We start from the raw sequence: 23,980 nt of genomic DNA, 5'->3' as shown, positions 1-23,980 counted from the left end.
GTGCACATGTATGTGCAGTATCATATTCATCAATAGGAGCTTTTGAGGGAGTACCCCTTGAGCCTGTTATATCATGGGAGAGCAAAGTGACCGTTGCTCCAGCCCGCAGTCTAAAAGGGAGGCTGTTCTATTGTCCTCCAGAAAAGGCAAGGAACAGAACCTCACCCCAAGTTCCTGCTTATCTGGACAGGTGATAGAAGCTATAAGAGCTATAAGAAGCTATAAGAGCTCTGTCTGTGAAATGGGACTCATCTCTAACACAGAGCTGTCCTGAGGAGTGAGTGAGAAAGCCTGGGGCTAAGGCAGGCACTGTCATTTCTCATGGTTCTCCTAATGAGAAAGTAGATATCATTAGAAAGGAAGCAAAGTCTCTCTGATGTGGCTGGAGTTCAAAGTTCTAAAGAGAGAAGGAACTCTAGTCTCTTGGGAGACTCAGAAGCTCCTAAGAGGCACCCAACATCATACCTGTGAGCAAACTCTGATCCAGTCCCTACGCTGGGAAGACAGGCTTGCCTTTGACTCACCTGGTGATTTCAGTGAGAGATGGCAACAGGGCAGCAAGCTGTGGTGTTGCCTAAGTGCCGCTCCTGGACTGCTGCTTATGTTATTACACTGATAGGAAAATTCTGAACCTGTCTCTCATTTAACACTGCAGAGGGGGGAATCAGATCATGCAACATCCAGCCATGACACACCAGAATTTCCAATATCTGCTGCCTCCATGTGGGACAAAAAACTAAAAGTACTACCATTTCATTGAAATACAATGGTCCATTCTTTCATTCACTAATAACTCAATATATATTGGGCTTAAAATTTACACTATTCCATTTGAAATAGCTCTTTACTCCGCAGTAGAAATAAGAGGTTAAGAAAGAAAATGTGTACATGGGCAAATTTAAGGGTAAAAAATGAGATAGGATGGCTCCTTCACATTAACTTTTAATCTTGCTCAAGTTTCAAGGCACTGAAGATTAAGTAATCAATCCTTGGACTTCACTTCCCCATTCAACCACATGCCTCTCTTTCTCTTCATTTCTGTCTCTGGTTTCCTTTTCTCTCTCAGAATGAGATCTCATTTTCTGTAGATAAATACACAAATATATATATGTATATATATACACACACACACACACAAATATGTATATACCTACATAAGCAAACTTCAAGGAAGACATAATGAAGATGAAAACATTAAAGGGGTATCTTTGGGTGGTATGTTGTGTAACAATGATTTTCCCTGCTCCCCACTGGACATCTACTGTGACATAAAGCGTGGAATGAACCTCAGGCACAGTGCATCAAGATAAAAGTGCCTGAAAACCCAATTGTCTATACAGACAGGTGCAGGATTCACCAAACTCACAAAAATGATTCAAGCCTGCTCAAAACAACTAGAAGCTTACTATGTACTAAGAATGAAATGTTCTGGGTTAAAATAACTGAAATAAACAAGGAAAACAATTTACCTTCAAGTTCCCATTAATTTTTCGTCCACTCCTCTCAGTTCCCTCCCAACTCCATGCAAACCCAGCAGTCACTTCTGAGACTATTAGAGGTGATTCCACACTGGGAGGAGAAAGTCCACACCATTTCACGCTACTCAGGGGAGAGGTGGAACATGAAAGTGGTCGACAGTGCAGGCACTGTGATGGAGAATGCAGACGCTGAGCTTCACTGGGACTGGCTTCCCTCACAAACAGCTCGTCATTCACTATACAAAGACTGGAGGAAAAGTGCACATGTGGACAATTTATGGATGGACCACCTGCACCCTAATCCTGACTGCTCCCACTAACACTCAGCAACCAGATCCCTTCCATACCCTCCTGTGTCTGTAGCCAGGCTCCTTGGCTGGTTCCTCTGCCCCTCACACAGAGCTCACCTTCAGAGAGATTTTCTACCAGCTTCACTCAATGAACAGGCTGATCCCCAACCCAGGGACAACTTCACATTTACCATGAAGAGTAACCCAGTACACAGCAGTACAGGGGTGTACAGTCTGATCCCCATTTTCAGAAGAAGACACTGAGTCACAGACAGATCATGTGACTTGACCAAGGTCACACAGAGAGTGAGCATTGGCTCAAGGAGAGAACCCATGTGCTGATTCCAGAGCCCATGCTACTCCTAACCACTAGGCTAGACTGGTCCTTGGATCTCCCTGCTGGCTTTCCACACTACTGAGTCAGCCTAAGATCTGCATCACCACATGCCCAGGGCCCTGAGCCCAGGCTGGATGGGCCATCCTGCCCACAACATGACTCTCACCTGGAAGAGCTGATGGGAGTAGTGATGAAGGTCCTGGTGAAGGCATGCACACAGCCCTGAGAACTTCCTTCCACTTCAACAACAAACAACAAACAATAAGCAAGAGTACCCCTTAGAGCCCCACGTGTTTACAGGCTCCCACATCATTCCGAGTCGGCGTCTGACTTGACACTCATGCTGAGGGGACAGCTGTTCACTTGGGGAGCCTGGGTGTCAAGAATGGGGAGGGCAACTGTAGGAGATGTCTGCTCCCAGTGACATGTCCCCATGACAACCACTTCACAAGTTCATGGGATGCATTTTTCTCCGTTGCCAAAGAGATGGATATTATGAGGAAACTGTGAGGTTAAGTAGTAGCCCAGGTTCTCAGTGTAAGGATCTGGTATGGCAGCCACCAAACTCCACAGCCTGTGTCCCTAATGCCCAGGGTGGACAGGGCAGACATGGACGCAGTTAAGACCTGGGTTGTCTGTGGGAAGACTGAGGGCTGGCGGGGGTGGGGGGAGGTGAGGGCGGGGAGGGGAAGGGGAGAATCTGGAAGGAAGAGTTCTGGTGGGAGGGAGCCTGACCAGGTGAGAGAGCAATGCGGCATCTAGGGGGAGCGGGCTGCACATACTCACCTTCCTTGAACACCCCACTGACAGAGAAACAGAGCATGGTTTCCTAATAGGCAAGAGACCAAGTACTCAGTCACCCATCAACCTCTTCCCCGCCAGTGGCTTCCTGCCTCCCACTACCAAGGGAGGAGCAGGTACTCACCGTCTGGAAACACATGTCCACCATGAAGGAGCTGAAGTCATGCTGAGTTTTGGGCAATACACAGAGGGCATGCACAATGTCATGTTTTGTGTGTTTCAGCATTTGGACACGCAGGTCTGTGGGGGAGGGGAAGAAAGGGAAGGTCAGGGCAGCCACACCATGGATGCTATGATTGGCCCCCTCACAGCACTTCCCACCTAGCTTTCCCACCACACACTCACTTGGTTCCTTGAGCTCCTCTGTATTCCTGTTGTCCTTGAAGTACAGGTGCATGCTGCTTCTAGGAGACACAGAGGAAGCTTGGGTGGTAGTCTAGCCATCATAGGTGTCAGCAGGAGCTGGCCTGCATCTGCTGGGGAACCACACAGTCTGGGGGAGGAGTCTAGGCTGTGATACTCACAATCCTGAGTCCTTGGGGTGGAATGGAATCGTCAGGAAGAAGCAGGCCTCCTCGTGATAAAAATCCAGGAGTCCCTGGCGATCTCCATAGTCATGAATCAAGTAATACCTGAGGGAAGCAGTGAGTACAATCTGTCTCTCTGGTCTGGAGTTTGGGTGGTCACCCTTTCCTAGACCTCCCCTTGTTCAGATTCCCAGGGGTACTTACTCCTGCAGGAATTGCAAGATTTGACTGTTCACCTGATCAAATCCAAAGAAACTTCCCTGGAATCAAAACAGTCTTCAGGACAAGGGCTGACACACCCTCATGTACCACCTAGGACCCTGCTGGATCCAATGTGCTCACCTTGCACGTTGATAAGAACTTGGGAACTTCAATAGCACACTTAGAACCTGAGAGTGTCTCCTGGCCATCCTGAAGGAGGGAAGAAGAAGTCAGCAGTGCAGTCCAGGTTGTGGTGTTGGATGATCAGGGAAAAGGATGGGCCCAGGGTGGGGTGGGGGTCTGAGGTCAGAGGAGAAAGGGTCCTGGAAATGCCAGTGGCAGGACTACATTTTCAATTATCTTCATGGTTTCCCCAAAGCCTGTGGCGTACAAGGCTGAAGAAGATCCAGAGCTTTTTCAGACTTTCACAGAGAATGGTACACCTCCCTCCCACAGGACATTTAAGGGCCAGGTTCAAAAATAGAATGTGGACAGTTCCTAACATGTTTCAGAGTAGTTTGAGGGCACTGTCGATGCTATTTAGTGGAGTCTGTGATCAAGGAATGCACTTACCAAGCTTAGTAAACTAGGGAACAATTCCAGGATGGCGTTGCCAAAATCAAGACAAAAGAGAAAAGTCAGTGAAACTGTGGAGATGACCCTCCTCATTGGAGCAAGTCACTCACAGCAATCACAGCCCTGTGTGCCCCCCACAGAACCCAGTATCTTAGCATTCCAGGGCCCTGGTCACCACTCCATGGACTGACCTAGAGGGAGACTGTTCCCTCCACTCCTTCCTACCACTCCCTCCTCCATCTCCTTTCTCCTGGATAGCTCCCAGCCAGACTGTCCTGACTCCCTTCTCCAGTGCCACAAGGACCAGCACTTCAAATTCAGTCTGCCAGGCCTGCCTTCTCTCCCTTCCTTCCTTCCTCACGGGCCCACTGAAGGCTATGCAGAGAACAGGGAATGGGGGAAGAGCCCAGTGCTTTGCTATATCACAGGCTGTCTGACACTCTGTCAAGTCAGAACAAACCTCAGGGATGACCAGGTGTTATGTTAGGGAGGTGAGCAAGGTGGGGCTCAGGAGGTAGGGAGAGGGAGTGGAGGGAGGAGGGGAGAGATGAGAGAGAAATAGGGATGCAGAGACAAGGCAGAGAGTGACCTTATGTTGGTTGACTTATCAGGGAAGTTAGTGCACACGGCATTTCTGTCTGCACATATCCCTTCTGGTTCCAGCTGCTGACCCTTGTCCATCTGCCCTTCAGCCTTCACCTGGAATTATGAGTAAAACCCACATCTACCAGATATCCCTTCATTCTTATCCTCCCTTTCCCTACAAATCCACTTCCCCTCATCTGTTACCACCCCATGAACCCTCCTACCTTCCTTTCAAGGGAGGATCTGGGTGCCCCACCTCACCTCAGTGTTGGAGATGTTCAAGTTCTGGGCGTTGGAAGCATTCCTCATAATTGTGGACAGGCCATCCAGCAGGTAGGGTTTCTTGTTGCTCAGGTCCAAGGACAAAAACTATGATGAGGAAAGGGAGTGAGGACCCCAAAGGGAATACCTGAGACATAACTGCCTCTTCTACCTAATCTCTCCCTCCCTCACCATCGGTCCCAACATTGGGCCTAGGTCCTCACCATGGGCCTGATCCCTAGAAGGATGTGCAGGGAAACAACCATGCCATTTCTACAGTTCTGTGTCATTCCAATATCACAGGTCATCAAGTCTCCAGGAAGCCAGGACAAGGGATACAGAGGCTGAGAGGGTCCCAGATGGTATACCTCCAGCACCAACGCCTCCCCATGATATCATCTCTGAGTGCTCTACCCAGACAGACCCTCTACCCTCACCTGCCCTACAATTACTGCTGTAGCCATACAGGGCCAAAGCGGAGTCTCTGGTTGTCAAGAGATTGCTGGCAGGCATCCTATGGTTTGTTCATGGTCAGCTGCAGAGTTAGGGATGGGGTTCAGTGGCTCTGAGTCTGAGGGTAAGCGGAGGGGAGCAGTGGGTCTGGCTGTGAGTGCACAGTTTATGCTTAGTCTGCATTACCTTTATCTGCTCCACCTTTTCAGACGTCAGCACCTTCTGCACAAACTGGGGTGACTCACAGGGTTCAACCAAGATAAATATCTGTAGAGAACACAGGAGGGGCTGGTTAAACTCTAGGAAATCTGTGCATGGGATCAAGCAAGACCATGTCCCTCCCCTGCCCTCTTGTCCCTAGTCAGGCCTGATCACGCCCTTGACACACACCTTTTCATTAACCTCATTGAAAATCTTGCCATTGATATTCTTCAATGCACAGGCAATGTTGGCATTCTCTACAAAGAACTGGGCCTGCATTTTCTCATAGTGAAACTGTAGGGAGAGTGACAGAAGAAACAGAATATGAGACCAGTCCCATTTCCTTTCTGGGCCTGCCACTTACCCCATTTCATCTCATCATCTCCATGTCCTGTATTACTTTGAATGCAATGAAGGGGACACTGCTTTGCTTCTTAATCAAATTCAGCAGCCTCTTCTCATCATATTTTATACCAAAGGGAATCTAGGAACCAGAGAACAAATGGGAAAGAGAATGAATACAAAGAAATCTACGGTTAACGTAAGACCCAACTGTGTCTTGATTTAGGACCTTTTTTTCAGGCTTTAAATCATTTTTAAAGTTAGGACAATATCTGTTATCTTAACTTTTTTTTTTTTTTTTACTAGACATGGATTATCTATATAACTTTCTTTTCATTCAAACACTCTTCCTGACTAAGTCGACTTAATATGTTTCACATGTACTTCCTTTTATTAATTTCCAAGAGATCCATATGAGGTTGACTTGGCCTGTCACTCTGACACGGACCCGAGAGACTCAACCTCTTGCCACACTCAGCTTGAGCCAAACACGTGATCTGGTGTGAAGTGTTCCATCTCCTTGGCAGTAGGTTTCCTCTTTTGCTTTTAGTCAACCTCTCCCATGCTCCTCCTTGCAGGCAATCTATTTCCTTTCTATTGCTTCTCTGAACTCACCCTTAGATGATCTAGGAAGATAGTTCCTAGTAAGAACAAGACAGATTACCAACACCACTGCCCCAGAAAAATTCCCAGCATCTCTACACAAATCCAACCTGACTCTCTCTATCATCTTCTACATATTAGGCCCATTTAGCCAAGATACTCACTGTGATCTTGAACCAGCTCCCCAAGGTCTCATCCTGTCTGTTTGTCCCCATTCTTTTTTCTGGAGGCTTTTGTTTTGTCTCCATGTAAATATGCATTTGGTCTTGTTTCTGAAAACTACTTCTCCAATGATGGGATGGAAGTTCACAGCGAGCACTGTGGGGAAGTGGAGAGAAGAAAGTGGTCCATATAGGCTTGGAAAGTCTTCTCTACATTTTCCCACATGATATCAGAGCTAAAATGATTATTGCTCAAGCATTAACCTCATCAAGTATTCCTCAATCTTCCAGGTTGGATAGAAAAATGACTGGTTTAACTACGAGATTTTGTTGTTCACTGGTTGGTACATGTCAGCCATGGTGACTGGTCACTTACGATCTTGCTTGGTTGTCCGTACAAGCATCACTTTCTTCTGAATCTCTATCTTGCTGCTGCTGGGAAATGACCTGTTCAGACCAATAGGTGTATCTCCTTCGGTAAACACCCCAGCTTGGTGCTCTTCTTTGTAAATGGTTCACTTTATTGGTGTGCTCTAAAATTGACAACAGCATATCAGTGGTCCCAGTACCAGAAGTCCTCAGTAAATATCATGGCCAAAGAAAAATTATCACTGACTTTGTGATAAACAGAAATGCATCTCATGCTAAAAAAAAAAAAAAAAAAAAAAAAAAAAAAAAGGTAGAAGACTTCACTCTGGCTTCACTTTTCAGGAAATGAGAGGTAGGGAGCAGTCACAGCCAAGAGGAAAACAGGCACTGAGGTCTGGATCTAGAGTACAGTCTGTGATGTCAGACTTTGATCTACTTGGTTCAGGCTAAGTGACCTGGGACAAGTGGCATTTCATCCCCAAGTCTCAGTTCTCTGCTCTGCTCTGGGGGGACATTAAAACATACCCTTAAATCTACCATAGTGTGATAGTTCAAAGGTCAAAGGTGATCTGCATCCCTGAAGGAAAAATTAGAGAAATGAATGATAAGTCTGATGAAAAGATCCAGAATGGAGTCTGGAGAGATATAATATGGAGAATATCAAAAGAGAAGTGTAGAGAATTACAGGTGATGCAAGGAGTATACATAATACACAGTTAATGTGAGTGCCAGAGAGGAGGAGAGGAAGACAGTGGAGAAATGGTAGCTGATGAGAACTTGGTCGAAAAGTTTCCAAAAGTAGCAAGATATCAACAGAAGATAACAATATTAATCGGATTAAAAGTATTTTTTAAGGAAAATTTTTTAAAAGAAACTGCATTCATTTCATCATCATGCAACAGTAACTCAGAAAATTTGTAGTCAAAAGATTCATACTAAAAGAAAATTTATGTTATTTTTCAGGCAGAAGAAATAACTTCCCAGGTGGAGTCACATAGATACGGGAAAGAAAGCCTAATGCCGTCTGTGAATGTGTGAGCAACTTGAAATGAGTACTGACTATATAACACAATGATTCTAATTTCTTCTGGGAATTTAAATATAGGGAGAATGAAAACGTGTGACAATATGTTTGGAGGCAGTATACAGAATCAAAGTGTCTCAAGGTCCCATAATTCTCCCAGCAGTTTTAAAGAACTAATTAGCTAATATTAGACTATGAAATAGCAAAAATATCCATTGTAATCTGATGGATAACTACTACAAGAATGGCAAAAGAATGTTTAACAATCTAGCCACATGTGGTAATAATTTCATAGTTATAAAATATTAATCATTTCAAAGGAATTTAGAAGAGGAAAATACATATGTATATATACATTAATATGACATATGTAAACCAAATTACATCTTTTTTTACATTAAAAGATTCAGACTAAATATTACTTAAAAAAAAAAAAAAAAAACCAAAGCAACAAACAGACAAAAGGCTCTTATCAGATGGGAGAAGAAACCTTCCATCAAATACTCTTGAAGAGAGACACATGCAAAATTTAATCATCTAGAAAATTTGAAAATTAAAAATGGCAAAATGTATACCTTTTCCACATGAACCTACAGAAAGCTGGTGTAACCATATTATACCAAAAGAAAATGTAGACTTTAAGAAAAAAAAATTACAAGAGAAAGAGATTTTCTTATGCTAACAGAGGCAATGCTGTAAGAAGATATTAACACAAAATTCTAAATGCATGCCTTAATTCAAAACCAAAATATTGAAAACTAGTACTGACAGAAATAGAGAATGGACAAAACAAAAGTCACAGTGGGAAACTGTAACACAGCTCACCTAGTGACAAATGAAGTGGCAAATTAAAAAAAAAACTAAGCTAGATGGTGAAGATTTTTAAATATGACAAATATACTAACAAATTAATTTAATTAATATAGAACCACCCATATACATAGGAACTCAGATGGAATGTTGCAGAATCAATCATATACTGGAAAAGAAAGCAAGCATCAAGAAGTGTCTATGGACTAATACAATTTACCCTTGCTAGTTAATAGAAGATTCTATTAGAAGATTTCCACCTCTATTATTAATCCAAAGAATGGTAGTTTCTACGAACCCCACCCCTCACCTAGGTTGCCATCCCCCTTCTCCAAGCCCTAAGCTACATGACTCAGTTTTTTTCCTTAAATAGGGGAAAAAATCCATACGATGGGATATTTTCTGTGTGAGATGAAGATGGATGTCCGAGCCCACGTGGCCCATTTCCTCAGAGTACAAATTAATCAGCCTTGGCGCTCTCCCTGTTTTCTCTTTAGGAGGGTCAGCTGGTTGGGGTCCTGTGGGTTGGAATGGGGTAAGGAACCCAGAACTCTTCCTGCTCTGTGACAATCTGAAGAGAAGGTCTCACACAGACTAACTCACCCATGGGATGGCCTGAAAGCAGAGATCTGTCACCACTGTCCTCACAGGCTGCTCTAGAAGGGACTGTGTGGGTCTGGAGCTGGAGGTTTGGAGAATATCAAGGAACGCTGGCAAGCAAGGAGGCAGCAGGCCCCAAACTCTCAGGGTCACGAAAGATGGAGTCCTTACAGGAAGTCCCTTCCCCAAGGGCATAAAGGAGGAGAGCCCTGGGAGTCAGAGGAGACTAAACTTCCTGTAATTACTGCCCTCTGAGTTTGCTACCAGCCTAACATCCAGGGAACTCTTTCCAACAGTACCTCCCCTGCAGAGGAGGCCAACTAGAATCTGGAGGCTTAGGGGATCTTGATACTTACAGCTACAAACACAGAGAACTCTCTATGCCAGATTCTGCATTAGCTACATTACATTGTGTTCCTTCATTCTGCAGACCCAGAGAACTGGGAGGGCCGGCAGTAGGAAACTCTCTGTCCTTGCTAAATTGCATCTGTTCTTTCATGTATTCCTCACAAGGGGACTCTGATACCAGGATCATCGGCTTTCCCAGATTGCTGAGGCTTACTGAGGTGCTGCACTTGTCTAGGGTCATTCAGATGTTACTGGGAGAAACAGGCTGAAACTGAACTCCACGGAATGAAAGATAATTTGTTGAAGCATAGCTTTACTAAATATTTAGTGCAATATAGGGGGTTTTCTGAAGTTTATGCAAAGTACCCAACCATTCTAAAAATAATCAAGTGGCTAAAATTAAATCTAACACATTCCAGAGGATCATATGAAAACAACAATAACAACAAACAAAAAACCTTTAAAGTATAAAGAAAATACCAAACAGAGTTTGATGGGTCAATGTAATGACAGTGGGGGGGGGGGGAGCTAAAACATCCTTTCCTTTAAAAATATATAATCAATGTTGGCAGATATCCCCTAGTGCAGTCATCCCCAACTCCTGGGCCACGGAAAAATACCAGTCCCAGGCCTGCTAAGAACAGGATCTCACAGTAGGAGGTGAGCATAGGACTGTCAAGCAAGCAAGAAAAGGTTCATCTGGACCTCCCCGACACTAGATTTACTGTCTGAACCATCTCCCCCTCTCTTAGAGCCAGAACTATAGCTCTGAAAGCTTCAAGTCAGATGGATTTCTAAAGAGAGAAGGAGGGAGAAGCCTGGGCTCCAATTCATGAACCAGAACTTTCTGGAATTTGTAATATCTTCTGGAATTTTCCAATATTTTCTATTGGAAAATATGGATCTCTATGCCCTTAAAGAGGAAGTCCAGGACTGAGAGAGGTGATGAAAACCCGAACAAGAGGGTGTGAACATCTGAGGTGAAGGAAAATGTAAGGCAGAAATGCATATGAGTACACAGATACAATGTCAAGTCAAAAGATGAAAATTTTGACTTTTTATGAAGCATTATCATATGAATATTTTTATAACATGTAAATATATGAACTTTTCTGTCAGTTAGTTACTAGTTATTTTCAAGTGTTCCTCTCAACAAATTAGCCTAGTTATACAATTTGAAACATTAAAAATATATTCTTAGAAACTCACATGATTCTGTACTTTACATCTACATAATCATTTCACCATGACTCACAGATACCCTAGACATCCAATGTAAAAGGATTGATGCATGTTTTCCTGAAGTGTTTCTCTTCTGGTAAGGTGTGTTTTGTGTATGTGTGTTTTCAGAAGGTGGGGTGGGGTGGGGTGGGGGTGTGATATTTTGTCGTTCATATTGTCGTAATCTTCTAAGTTACTTTTCATTCCAACCCCAAAGAAAGGCAATGCCAAAGAATGCTCAAACTACTGCACAATTGCCCTCATCTCACATGCTAGTAAAGGATGCTTAAAATTCTCCAAGTCAGGCTTCAGCAATACGTGAACCGTGAACTTCCAGATGTTCTGGAACTTCAAGCTGGTTTTAGAAAAGGCAGAGGAACCAGAGATCAAATTGCCAACATTCACTGGATCATCGAAAAAGCAAGAGAGTTCCAGAAAAACGTATACTTCAGCTTTATTGACTATGCCAAAGCCTTTGACTGTGTGGATCACAATAAACTGTGGAAAATTCTGAAAGAGATGGGAATACCAGACCACCTGACCTGCCTCTTGAAAAACCTGTATGCAGGTCAGGAAGAAACAGTTAGAACTGAATATGGAACAACAGACTGGTTCCAAATAGGAAAAGGAGTATGACAAGGTTGTATATCGTCACCCTGCTTATTTAACTTCTATGCAGAGTACATCATGAGAAACACTGGACTGGAGGAAGCACAGGCTGGAATCAAGATTAACAGGAAAAATATCAGTAAACTCAGATATGCAGATGATACCACCCTTATGGCAGAAAGTGAAGAAGAACTAAAGAGCCTCTTGAGGAGAGTGAAAAAGTTGGCTTAAAGCTCAACATTCAGATAACTAAGATCATGGCATCTGGTCCCATCACTTCAAGGGAAATAGATGGGGAAACAGTGGCTGACTTTATTTTTCTGGGCTCCAAAATCACTGCAGATGGCGATTGCAGCCATGAAATTAAAAGACACTTACTCCTTGAAAGGAAAGTTATGACCAACCTAGACAGCATCTTAAAAAGCAGAGATATTACTTTGCCAACAAAGGTCCATCTAGTCAAAGGCTATGGTTTTTCCAGTGGTCATATATGGATGTGAGAGTTGGACTATAAAGAAAGCTGAGCACCAAAGAATTGATTCTTTTGAACTGTGGTGTTGGAGAAGACTCTTGAGAGTCCCTTGGACTGCAAGGAGATCCAACCAGTCCCTCCTAAAGGAGATCAGTCCTGGGTGTTCATTGGAAAGACTGATGCTGAAGCTGAAACTCCAATACTTTGGCCACCTGATGTGAAGAGTCGACTCATTTGAAAAGACTCTGATGCTGGGAAAGATTGAGGGCAGGAGGAGAAGGGGACGACAGAGGATGAGATGGTTGGATGGCATCACTGACTCAATGGATATGGGTTTGTGTGGACTCCGGGAGTTGGTGATGGACAGGGAGGCCTGGCATGCTGTGGTTCATGGGGTCGCAAGGAGTCGGACACAACTGAGCGACTGAACTGAACTGAACTGAAGGTGCAAAAAATAAATTAAAATAAAATTTTCATTTATATAAATATTTATATGCAAATTCATTTTTTTGTTTATTATGACATCTTCAGATTTTCATTTCCTCAGTTAAGGGTTTGGTATCTTTCCAGATCTAGATTGAAAAGCACTTGTTTTTTAGCTGAGTTGAATTAGTTGTAGTCATCTTTTGTCCTTTTCTCTGCTGATTAACAGAAATCCTATTTGTTCTTGCATGTAAGCACAAAATCTGTAATATAATTTGAAATGTAGTCTTCCATCTTTTTAATGTTTAAATTATTTTCTCCTGTGCCACCAAAGAAATTGCTGTAATTTTCATGGATTTTCTAAATTTAAATGTAGTACAGCTATGACTGAAAAAATAAGTAATACATAGAGTTGCAGCAAATACAGGTCCACTGGGAATTCTAGATTCAAACTTTGAAGGCCTCAGAGTAAAATGGAAAAGAACTTTAGATCACATAATATTTGAACACGTGTTTGCTTTTAGGAGAAACCATGTAAAGTGCTTCTGGCACTTAATCTATAAATGATCATTTCCTTCCCTCTCTGGAAGTTAATTTCCTCTGCTTCAACCTAAGCCCCACATAAATCCCTCAGGACACTTCAGTGTCTGGGGCCCTGTATCCAGGGAGTGGATTTCATCTCCATCATCTTCAAGACCAAGACATGGGAGAGAGGGTTATTTGAGTACCCTATCAGCATATCATTGGCACCAGGACAACCAAAACTAGATATGTGACACAAGAAAAGCTTTGAACTCTGTTACAAACTTTATTAGAGCTATTGAAGAGAAGTTAGGAAAAAAGGCTGAAACTCTTCCAAATGAAAATGTCACATATAAAGAAAATCGAATTATTGGCAAATTACTTACAATATATTTTATGCCAGATATTTTATATTATATAATATAAATAAATCTCATTAGTAAAAGTGGGTCACTCATAGTTATGAAAAAAAATTGGATGAGAACCATGAACCACAAATATATAAAGATTAAACAAAACAAGATTACAAAAACAAGTCTATATACAAGTACATATGAGTGCACATATATAAGCATATGTATATATACATAAACATACATCTATAAATATATATGAAAAATACTATATATATATACACTGTGAGCAAAAATTGGAAGAGAAGATATGTAAAAAATATTTGTATAATATTGTACACAGAGAAATATATTTGGGGAACATAAGCTAAATTATCAATAATAAACTTCTTGTGATGAAAAACATTAAAAATATATAAAAATATTTTCTCTGACATATACACATTTCTGCATTTCATTAGTTTTGAAAAGAAATATGTTCATTTTAAATCAGAAAAATAAAAATATATATATATTGTTGTTGTTGTTTAATTGTTCAGTTGTATTCAACGCTTTGTGACCCCATGGACTGCAGCATGCCAGGTTTCTCTGTCCTTCACCATCTCCTGGAGTTTGCTCAAACTCATGTCCATTGAGTCAGTGATGCCATCCAACCATCTCGTTCTTTGTCATCCCCTTTTCCTCCTGCATTCAGTCTTTCCCAGCATCAGGGTCTTTTCCAATGAGTCCACTTTTCCCATCAGGTGGCCAAAGTATTGCAGCTTCAGCTTCAGCATCAGTCCTTCCAATGAACATGTAAGGTTGATTTCCTTTAGCATTGACTGGTTTGATCTCCTTCCTGCGCAAGGGACTCTCAAGAGTCTTCTTCAACACCACAGTTCAAAAGCATCGATTCTTCGTGCTCAGTCTTCTTTACAGTCCAATTTTCACATCCATTCGTGTCTACTGAGAAAACCATAGCTTTGACTAGATGGACCTTTATTGGCAAATAATATCTCTGCTTTTTCATATGCTCTCTAGGTTTGTCATAGCTTTTCCTGCAAGGAACAAGTGTCTTTTACTTCCATGGCTGTAGTCAATGTCTGCAGTGATTTTCCAGCCCAAGAAAATAAAGTTTGTCACTGATGGAGACCCTCCACTTTTTCCTTCTCTGTGGTGTTCACTGCTTGGCTAATTGGGTGGTTAAACACATGATCTTGCCTTCATTTCAAGAGAGTTTATTTAGGAGGAACAGAGCAATGCATGTTCTGAAACTACTTTCAACTCAAGACCTTGGTTAAAGTTCTGGGAATAGGAGTTGCTTCCCAACTGCTGAATACGAGGTTTGTTTAGAGATAGATTCCCTTCTCCTATACATATGTGATTTCCCTGAAGCTGCTCAATTGGGATGGTCATACGGTAGATTCATAAATGACTTCTGAGTCCAACCTATTACCAAAGTCTCTTGGCTAAAAGGTGTCCCCATTCTGATGCTGAGTCACTTTTCTAGGGAAAGGACTGGGGATTTGTATTTATACATATTGTTGTGCAATTGCCAAGTCGTGTACAACTCTGCGACCTCATGGACTGCTGCTGCTGCTAAGTAACTTTGTCGTGTCTGACTCTGTGCGACCCCATAGACAGAAGCCCACCAGGCTCCTCTGTCCCTGGGATTCTCCAGGCAAGAATACTGAAGTGGGTTGCCATGTCCTTCTCCAGCATGCCAAAATTCCCTGTTCTTCACTATCTCCTGGAGTTTGCTCAAACTCCCATCCATTGAGTCAGTGGTGCCATTCAACCATCTCATGCTCTATCACCCCTTACTCCTCCTGTCCTCAGTCATTCCCAGCATCAGGGTCTTTTCCAATGAGTCTGCTTTTCCCATCAGGTGGCCAAAGTATTGAAGCTCCAGCTTCAGCATCAGTCCTTCCAATGAATATGCAGGGTTGATTTCCTTTAGGATGGACTAGTTGGATCTCCTTTCTGTTCAAGGGACTCAAGATTCTCTCCAGCACCACAATTCAAAAGCATCAATTCTTCAGTGCTCAGCTTTCTTTCTTTATTTTTTTCAGCTTTATTTATGATCCAACTCTAACACCCATACATGACTACTGGAAGAACCATAGCTTTGGCTACTCAGGCCTTTGTCTGCAAAATAATGTCTCTGCTTTTTAATACACTGTCTAGGTTTCTCATAGCCTTTCTTCCAAGGAGCATCTTTTAATTTCATGGCTGCAGTCACTGTCTGCAATAATTTTGGAGCCAAAGGGGAAAAAAATCACCACTGTTTCTTCATTTCCTCATCTATGTGCCTTGAAGTGATGGAACTGGATGCCATGATCTTAGGTTTTTGAATGATGAGTTTAAACCAGCATTTTCACTCTCTTCTTTCACCTTCATCAAGAGGTTCTTTAGTTCCTCTTGACTTTCTGCCATTAATGATGCCATCTTCATATCTGAGGTTGTTGATATTTCTCCCATCAGTCTTAATTCCAGTTTGTGATTCATCCAGCCTGGCATTTCACATATGTACTCTGTGTATAAATTAAACAAGCAGTGTGATGATTACAGCCTTGATGTGCTTCTTCCCCAATTTTGAACCAGTAAGTTGTTCCATGTTCAGTTATAACTGTTGCTCTTTATGTGAATACAGATTTCTCAGGAGACAAGTAAGGTGGTCTGGTTTTCTTGTTTCTTTAAGAATTTTCCATATTTTGTTGTGATCCATAAAGTCAAAGACTTTAGTGTAATCAATAAAGTAGAAGTAGGGTGTTTCCTGGTGGCACTAGTGGTAAAGAACCCACCTACCAATGCAGGAGACATAAGAGATGTGGATTTGATTCCTAGGGTGGGAAGATCCCCTGGAGGAAGAAATGTCAACTCACTCCAGTATTCTTGCCTGGAGAATCCCTATGGACAGAGGAGCCTGGCTGGGTACAGTTCACAGGGTTACAAAGAGTCAGACACAACTGAAGGGACTTAGTACAGGTGCTTTTCTGGAATTCCCTTGTTTTTTCTGTGACCCAACAGATGTTGGTAATTTGATCTCTGGTTCCTCTGTCTTTCCTATATCCACTTGTACATCTGAAAGTTCTCAGTTCAGATACTACTGAACCCTAGCTTGATAGATTTGGGGCATGACTTTGCTAGCATGTAAAATGATCTCAATTGTACAGTAGTTTGAACATTCTTTGGCATTGCTCTTCTTTGGGATTGAAATGAGAACTTTTCCAGTCCTGTGGCCACTACTGAGTTTTCCAAACTTGCTGACATATTGATTGCAACACTTTAACAGCATCATCTTTTAGGATTTTAAATAACTCAGCTGGAATCCCATCACTTTCACTAGCTTTTCATAATAATGTTTCCTAAGGCACACTTCACTTCACACTCCAGGATGTCTGGCTCTAGGTCAGTAACCACACCACCATGGCTATCTGATTCATTAAGATCTTTTTTGTATAGTTCTTCTGTGTATTCTTACCACCTCTCCTTAATCGTTTCTGCTTTTGTTAAGTCCTTGCTATTTCCATCTTTTATTGTGCCCATCGTTGCATAAAATGTTCGCTTGGTATCTTCATTTTCCTTAAGACATCTCTAGTCTTTCCCATTCTATTGTTTTCCTGTACTTCTTTGCATTATTCACTTAAGGAGACTTATACAAGACAATTTATTTGTAGAAAAAATGAAACATGCCTTTAGAAAAAAATCATTAAATACCCTTAAAACCCTATTATTCATGGAGAAGGATTCTTAACAGTTGAGAATATATTTGTTTTTGAGACATTTTACTATATACATATAACTGTTCATCTTAGAGCATGGTAATCAGGTAATAGCCTACTTATCATACTATAAAACCATTTTCTCAAAACAGAAAAAGAGACACAAAAGTATGGGACAGACTTCTGGACTCTGTGGGAGAAGGTGAGGGTGGGATGTTCTGAGAGAATAATATTGAAACAAGTATACTATCAAGGGTGAAACGGATTACCAGCCCAGGTTGGATGCATGAGACAGGTGCTGGGGCTGGTGCACTGGGACGACCCAGAGGGATGGGATGGAGAGGGAGGCGGGAGGGGGGATCGGGATGGGGAACTCATGTAAATCCATGGCTGATTCATGTCAATGTATGGCAAAAACCACTACAATATTGTAAAGTAATTAGCCTCCAACTAATAAAAATTAAAAAAAATAAAATAAAATAAAGCCACTTTCTTGAAACAATATCAATCTGGGCTTCCCAGGTGGTACTAGTGGTGAAAGAACCCATCTGACAATGCAGGAGACATAAGAGACAGGGGTTTGATCCCTGGGTTAGGAAAATGCCTTTGAGGAGGTCATGACAACTCACTTCAGTACTCCCTCCTGGAGACTCCCATGGACAGAAGAGCCTGGCGGGCTACAGTTCATAGCATTACAAAGAGTCAGACATGATATGCACCCATGTAATCATAAAAATGGGATTAGAAACACTAATGGCAAATTTAGGTGTGATAATTCTAAGCATTGTTAATTATTATTGCTGACTCCCTCAGTTCCCCACACTGTTGTAAGTGCTAAACCTGTACTTGTTCATTAATCCCTCACTGCAGTCTATGAAGAGGAGCTACTGTTACCTGACTTTAAACAACAGGGAAATCAAGCACATTAAGGGCATGACTGCAGCCATGAAATTAAAAGACGCTCCTTGGAGGAAAAGCGATGACCAACCTAGACAGTGTATTAAAAAGCAGAGACATTACTTTGCTGACAAAGGCCCATCTTGTCAAAGCCATGGTTTTTCCAGTAGTCATGTTCGGATGTGAGAGTTGGACCATAAAGAAAGCTGAGCACCGAAGAACTGATGCTTTCGAATTGTGCTGGAGAGAATCTTGAGAGTCCCTTGAACAGAAAAGATCCAACCAGTCCATCCTAATGGAAATCAACCCTGAATATTCTTTGGAAAGACTGATACTGAAACTGGAGCTCCAATACTTTGGCCACCTGATGGGAAGAGCAGACTCATTGGAAAAGACCCTGATGCTGGGAATGACTGAGGACAGGAAGAGTAGGCCGTGACAGAGGATGAGATGGTTGAATGGCACCACTGACTCAATGGATGTGAGTTTGACCAAACTCCAGGAGATAGTGGAGAACAGGGAATTTTAGCATGCTGCAGTTCATGAGGTCCCAGAGTCATATATGACTTGACAATTACACAACAGCATGTATAAATACCACAGAGAAGGAAATGGCAACCCACTCCAATATTCTTGCCTGGAGAATCCCATGGACAGAGGAGGAACCTGGCAGGATTTTCATAGGGTTACGAGTCAGAGCTGACTTAGTGACTAAACCACCACCATGTATAAATACACATCCCAGCCTTCTATAGAAAAGTGACTTAGCATCAGAATGGGAATACCTTTTAGCCAAGAGACTTAGGTAACAGGGTGGACTCATTCAGGGAAATGAGGTGCATTGAGGACAGGGCTATACAGTCACAGGACTAAACTGTGAACAGATTCTAGGTGGTTGCTGAACCCAACATCTAACTAGTGCACAGTGCTGCTTCTCACATGATAAGACTCATTGTCATCAGGGCACACAACTCTTCAGAAAACCATACACAAATATAAACTCAAAATGGGTTATTGAAGACTTAAACATAAGGCCAGAAAATATAAAAGTCTTAGAAGAACACATAGGCAAAACACTCTGACATATTGCAGTAAGATCCTCTTTGATCCACCTCCTAGAGTAATGGAAATAAAAACAAAAATAAACAAATGAGATCTAACAAAACTTAAAACCTAACCTTTTGCATAGCAAAGCAAACTCTGAATGAGATGAAAAGACAACCCTCAGAATGGGAGATAATAATTTCAAATGAAACAACTGACAATGGATTAATCTCCAAAAATACAAGCAGCACATGCAGCTCAATATCAGACAAGCAAACAACCCAATCAAAAAATAGACAGAAGGCCTAAACAGACACTTCTCCAGATAAGACATACAGATGGGCAATAAACACATGAAAAGATATTCAACATCATTCACTATAGGAGAAATGGAAGTCAATACTACAGTGAGGTATCATCTCACACCAATCAGAATGACCATCATCAAACTGTCTACAAACAATAAAAGCTGGAAAAGGTGTGGAGAAAAGGAAACCCTCTTGTTATGTTGGTGGAAATGAAAATTGATACAGCCATCATGGAAAACAGTGTGGACATTCCTTAAAATACTAGGAATAAAACTACCATTTTTTTTTTTTTTTTTTTTTGTTTAGCAGCTCGGTCATGTCTGACTCTTTGCAACCCCGTGGATAGCAACAAGCCAGGCTTCCCTGTCCTTATGACACAGAAATCCCACTACTGGGCATATAAGCTGTGGAAACAATAAATGAAACAGATAAATCGACCCCAATGTTCAACGCAGAACTATTTACAATAGCTAGGACATGGAAGCAACCTAGATGTCTATTCACAGATGAATGGATAAATAAGTTGTGGTGCATATATGCAATGAAATATTACTCAGCTATAAAAGGAAATGCGTTTGAGTTGGTTCTAATCAGGTGGATGAACCTGGAGCCTATTATGCATTGTGAAGTAAAGCAGGAGGGGAAAGACAAATACTATATATTAATGCATATATATATGAAATCTAGTGGAGAAGGAAATGGCAACACAATCCAGTATTCTTGCCTGGAGAATTGCAGAGACAGAGGAGCCTGGTGGGCTGCCATCTATGGGGTCACACAGAGTTGGATATGACTGAAGCAACTTAGCAGCAGCAGCAGCATGAAATCTAGAAAGATGGTACAGATGAACCTATCCACAGGGCAGATATGGAGATACAGACATAGGGAATAGACTTTCGGACATTGTGGAGGAGGGAAAAAGTGGGAAAATTTGAGAGAGTAACACTGAAACAGATACATTGTCATAAAAAATACATAGCCAGTGGGAATATGCTGTATGACACAGGGAACCAGAACCCCGTGCTCTGTGACAACCCTAGAGGGGTGGGCTGGGGAGGGAGTAGAGAGGGAAGTTTAAGAGGGAGGGTCCATGTATATATATATATATATACACACCTATAAGTGATTCATGCTGATGGATGGCAGAAATCATCACAATATTATAACTATCCTTCAATTAAAAACAAATTTTAAAAAAGAACCCATTTTATTCTTTCTTATGCAGGCATTTATATATTTATTCTTTCTTATGCAGGCATTATATAATCTTACAAACAAAAGGTAAGATTTTATTTTACTTTTTAAACCCTCCTATCATTATAGAGCTTCTCTAGTAGCTTAAAGGGAAAAACATTTGCCTGAAATGCAGGAGACCTGGTTTCAATCCCTCGGTTGGGAAGATCCCCTGGAGAAGGAAATGGCAACTCACTCCAGTATTCTTACCTGGAGAATTCCATGGACAGAGGAGCCTGGCAGCCAAAGTTCATGGGGTCGCAAAGAGTCAGACATGACTAAGCAACACACACAGACACACATACACACATCACTATAGTGGGTTGACTTATGTCCAGAAAAAGACATGTCCAAACCTCACACCCCCAACCTGTGATGAGACCTTATTTGGCAGTATGGTCTGTGGACATGAAACTAAGGATCTTGATTTGAAATCATCCTGGATGTATGGTGGAATCTAAATCCAATGACTAGTGTTCTTATAAGAAAAAGGAGAGAGAGAGAAACCTGTGACCTCACAAGCCCTTTTAGGATTGCTACCTAACTGCCTCCAAGATTAGCCTTTTCCCACAGACCTCAGAGAGGGGAAGGAGGGCTCAGCGCCCTGAAAAGTGCACACCCATGACCCCATAGCAAAGGTCAAACAGAAGTCCCTCTGCTGAGGAGCCTGGCATCCCTGAGGAAGCATTGGTCTTCATGGAGTGGTGCCCTGGGGTCTGCGCACCTCAGCAACCTCAGCCTTAGTGGCCTTAGAGGCTTAGCTGCCCAGAACTAAGGGAGCATCCTTACCTGGTAAGAGGGAGGAATGGAACTTTGCAAGTGCCTTCTGTCCCACTAGAGAGCCTGGTGCCCACCATCTGCTCTACCACAATGGTTGTCAGTGTCTGGTAGCAGTCAAGGTTCATTTGCTTCCTTTCTGGATACTTGTCTTTAACATGGACAAATTCACTGCCTTCTGGAGTCATGCTGTATAACTGGCCCACAGAACCTTTTTACTTAAAAACATTTGATGCTCCCAATCTCAGATGGTGAATACAACTTATTAGCATATTAAAATAGCTGTACCCAAAGACACCATCTCTTCCTTGTTGGAATGCCAGTGCCGGATCTGTGGGGAAATCCTCATTGAGCCTGTGACACTGCCTTGTAACCACATACTCTGTAAAACATGCTTCAAATTGACTGTTGAAAAGACAAATTTGTGCTGTCTGTTCTGTCAACGCTGGATTGCTTTCTGGACTTGGTATCATACCCAAAGAAATTCTCTTGTTAATATGGAACTGTTGGAGATAATTCAAAAACACTATCCAGAGGAATGCAGGCCTAGAGTCTTTGGGCAACAATCAGGGGAAATCATTGATGACTATCAGCCAGTTCGCCTACTAAGTCAACCTGGGGAATTAAGAAGAGAATATGAAGAGGAGAGAAGCAAGGTGGAGTCAGAGTGATGAACCAGTCAGGAAGAAGAAAACAAAGCCAGTGAAGAATACATACAGAGATTCAAAGGGATAGGAGGAAAAGTGACAGGCAGAACAAAAGGCACAGAGAGATGGAGGAACAGTTGAAAAGTGATGAAGAGCTGACAAGAAGGCAAAGCTTTAATACTAGAAATTTCTGTGAGGGAAGAGTCTTGTCTTCCCCCTTGAATTACAAGAAGTCTGATCCCGCCACAACCAAGTAACAAAATAAAGTGAAGAACAAAGAAGCAAACACTAGTACTATTCAGAAGTATTTGTCATCAAAATCTCAACTTGGGTCAACATCACAGTCTGAAGTTGTTCAAGAAGACAGGCAAATTTCCATGTCCAAGGAAACTGACAGCAGTGAAGTGAAGAACCCTACATGGCAAGACACAGAAATTGAGGTATATATGCCAACACTTTCACCTCAAGAAGAAGATGCAGAATCTCCAGTGGAGTCATCTAGGCCTCAGTTATGTGCCAGTGGTGGAGAATGGTACCTTGAAGGAAAAGTCAAAACAAAACAAAGCATTCATGAAAAAGAGTTATGTGTCATAAGTCATGAAGAACCTAAAGCCATAGTTCCCTCTTCTGGAGATGCTATAGTAAAGCCTTTTGGCAATATAGAGTGTGGGTGCACTGTATCAGATATGACACATATACTTAGAAATAACACAGTTGTGATAGAAAATGAAGAGTCTCACTGACTGACCAATAAAGAGATCACCAACACAAAAAACAGGAATCTTTATCTGAAGCAGTTGAGATCCAAGCTGTTCTGTAAAAAGAGGAAAAATATTCCCCAAATTTTCCACAGACCAAGAGTAAACAAGTCAGCTTTACCCAGAAACTGATAGATTTGGAACATCTACTTTTTGAGAGACATGAGCAAGAACAGGATAGGTTGTTCGCATTGCAGCTTCAGAAAGAGGTGGATCAAGAACAAATGAGGCCAACCTGGCAAAAAGGATCCTCAGATGAATATCAGTTATGGACTACTTCTTCAACTCCAGACAAATTACTAAATGGACAGAGGAAGATTGCCAAAGACAGAAACTTCAAAAGACAAACTGATCTAGAGCATCCAAATCATCAGAGAGCCTCAAAAAAGGAAAATTGGCAATTATCTTTTACAAAGTACCAGTTGTAATGTTCAGTTAATGGAAGAAAGATACCAAGTTCTACTACAGATAATTGTACATATAACTCATTCCCTACAGCCTAGTAAGTCAGAGGAGCATTTTTCCAGATATTTCAGAGATACACAAAGTTTTGCTTGAGTAAGGAGTGTGTTTACAATCTAGGAAAGCTGGATTGTGAAGCTCTCTATCATAGATAGAGATATAAATTTTCCAGATATAAATTTTTCATTAGTGCTGCTCTGTGGGCACAATCATTGTCCCTAATTAAAGGACTGTGTGATTACAGGCACAGAGTATACAAATGTGCTTCTGCCAAACCCAGTTGTAAGCTAGAGTGCCACCCTATTACTTTTTTAATAACCATGATGAACTACATTTAAGCTGACAGTCCTTATGGATACAAAAATGCCTTGGCCAACTCCCAAGAAATCTTCATTTCCATGCATTTCCCACCAAAAAGCATATTTTATCACCTTTGAGCACTTTTTTGTCCTGACTAATAATCAAAGCAACAGATGAATGTCCCGAGTAGCTAAGGAATTCAGGCAGCATTTAAAGTCTGTGTTCTTGTACCTTTCTCACTACATTTGCAGAGCACTTCAAATGCATCTTCCACAACACTCAT

General features: G+C 41.9%; 1 protein-coding gene and 1 pseudogene across 1 annotated transcript; one reads left to right on the top strand and one right to left on the bottom strand.

Moving 5' to 3' along the window:
* Positions 1-974: 974 nt before the first annotated feature.
* Positions 975-9,626, bottom strand: LOC136153877 (nuclear RNA export factor 3-like). Its single transcript, XM_065916000.1, has 18 exons — positions 9,623-9,626; positions 7,193-7,349; positions 6,820-6,973; positions 6,111-6,194; positions 5,900-6,004; positions 5,696-5,776; positions 5,057-5,164; positions 4,800-4,909; positions 4,208-4,244; positions 3,776-3,844; positions 3,638-3,693; positions 3,431-3,538; positions 3,252-3,310; positions 3,031-3,146; positions 2,892-2,934; positions 2,272-2,344; positions 1,470-1,725; positions 975-1,082 (listed from the first exon to the last, which is right to left on the bottom strand). Exons 1-18 carry the CDS (start codon positions 9,624-9,626, stop codon positions 975-977), a joined length of 1,728 nt encoding a protein of 575 aa, XP_065772072.1.
* Positions 9,627-18,643: 9,017 nt separating this feature from the next.
* LOC136153875 (E3 ubiquitin-protein ligase RNF168 pseudogene) lies at positions 18,644-23,552 on the top strand (annotated as a pseudogene).
* The last annotated feature ends 428 nt before the right edge of the window (positions 23,553-23,980 follow it).

The sequence above is a fragment of the Muntiacus reevesi genome, chromosome X, assembly GCF_963930625.1.
Source record: "Muntiacus reevesi chromosome X, mMunRee1.1, whole genome shotgun sequence".
Classification (NCBI taxonomy): Eukaryota; Metazoa; Chordata; class Mammalia; order Artiodactyla; family Cervidae; genus Muntiacus; species Muntiacus reevesi.
Note: the sequence above shows the minus strand (reverse complement) of the source record. Positions and strands in the feature narration are given on the sequence as shown.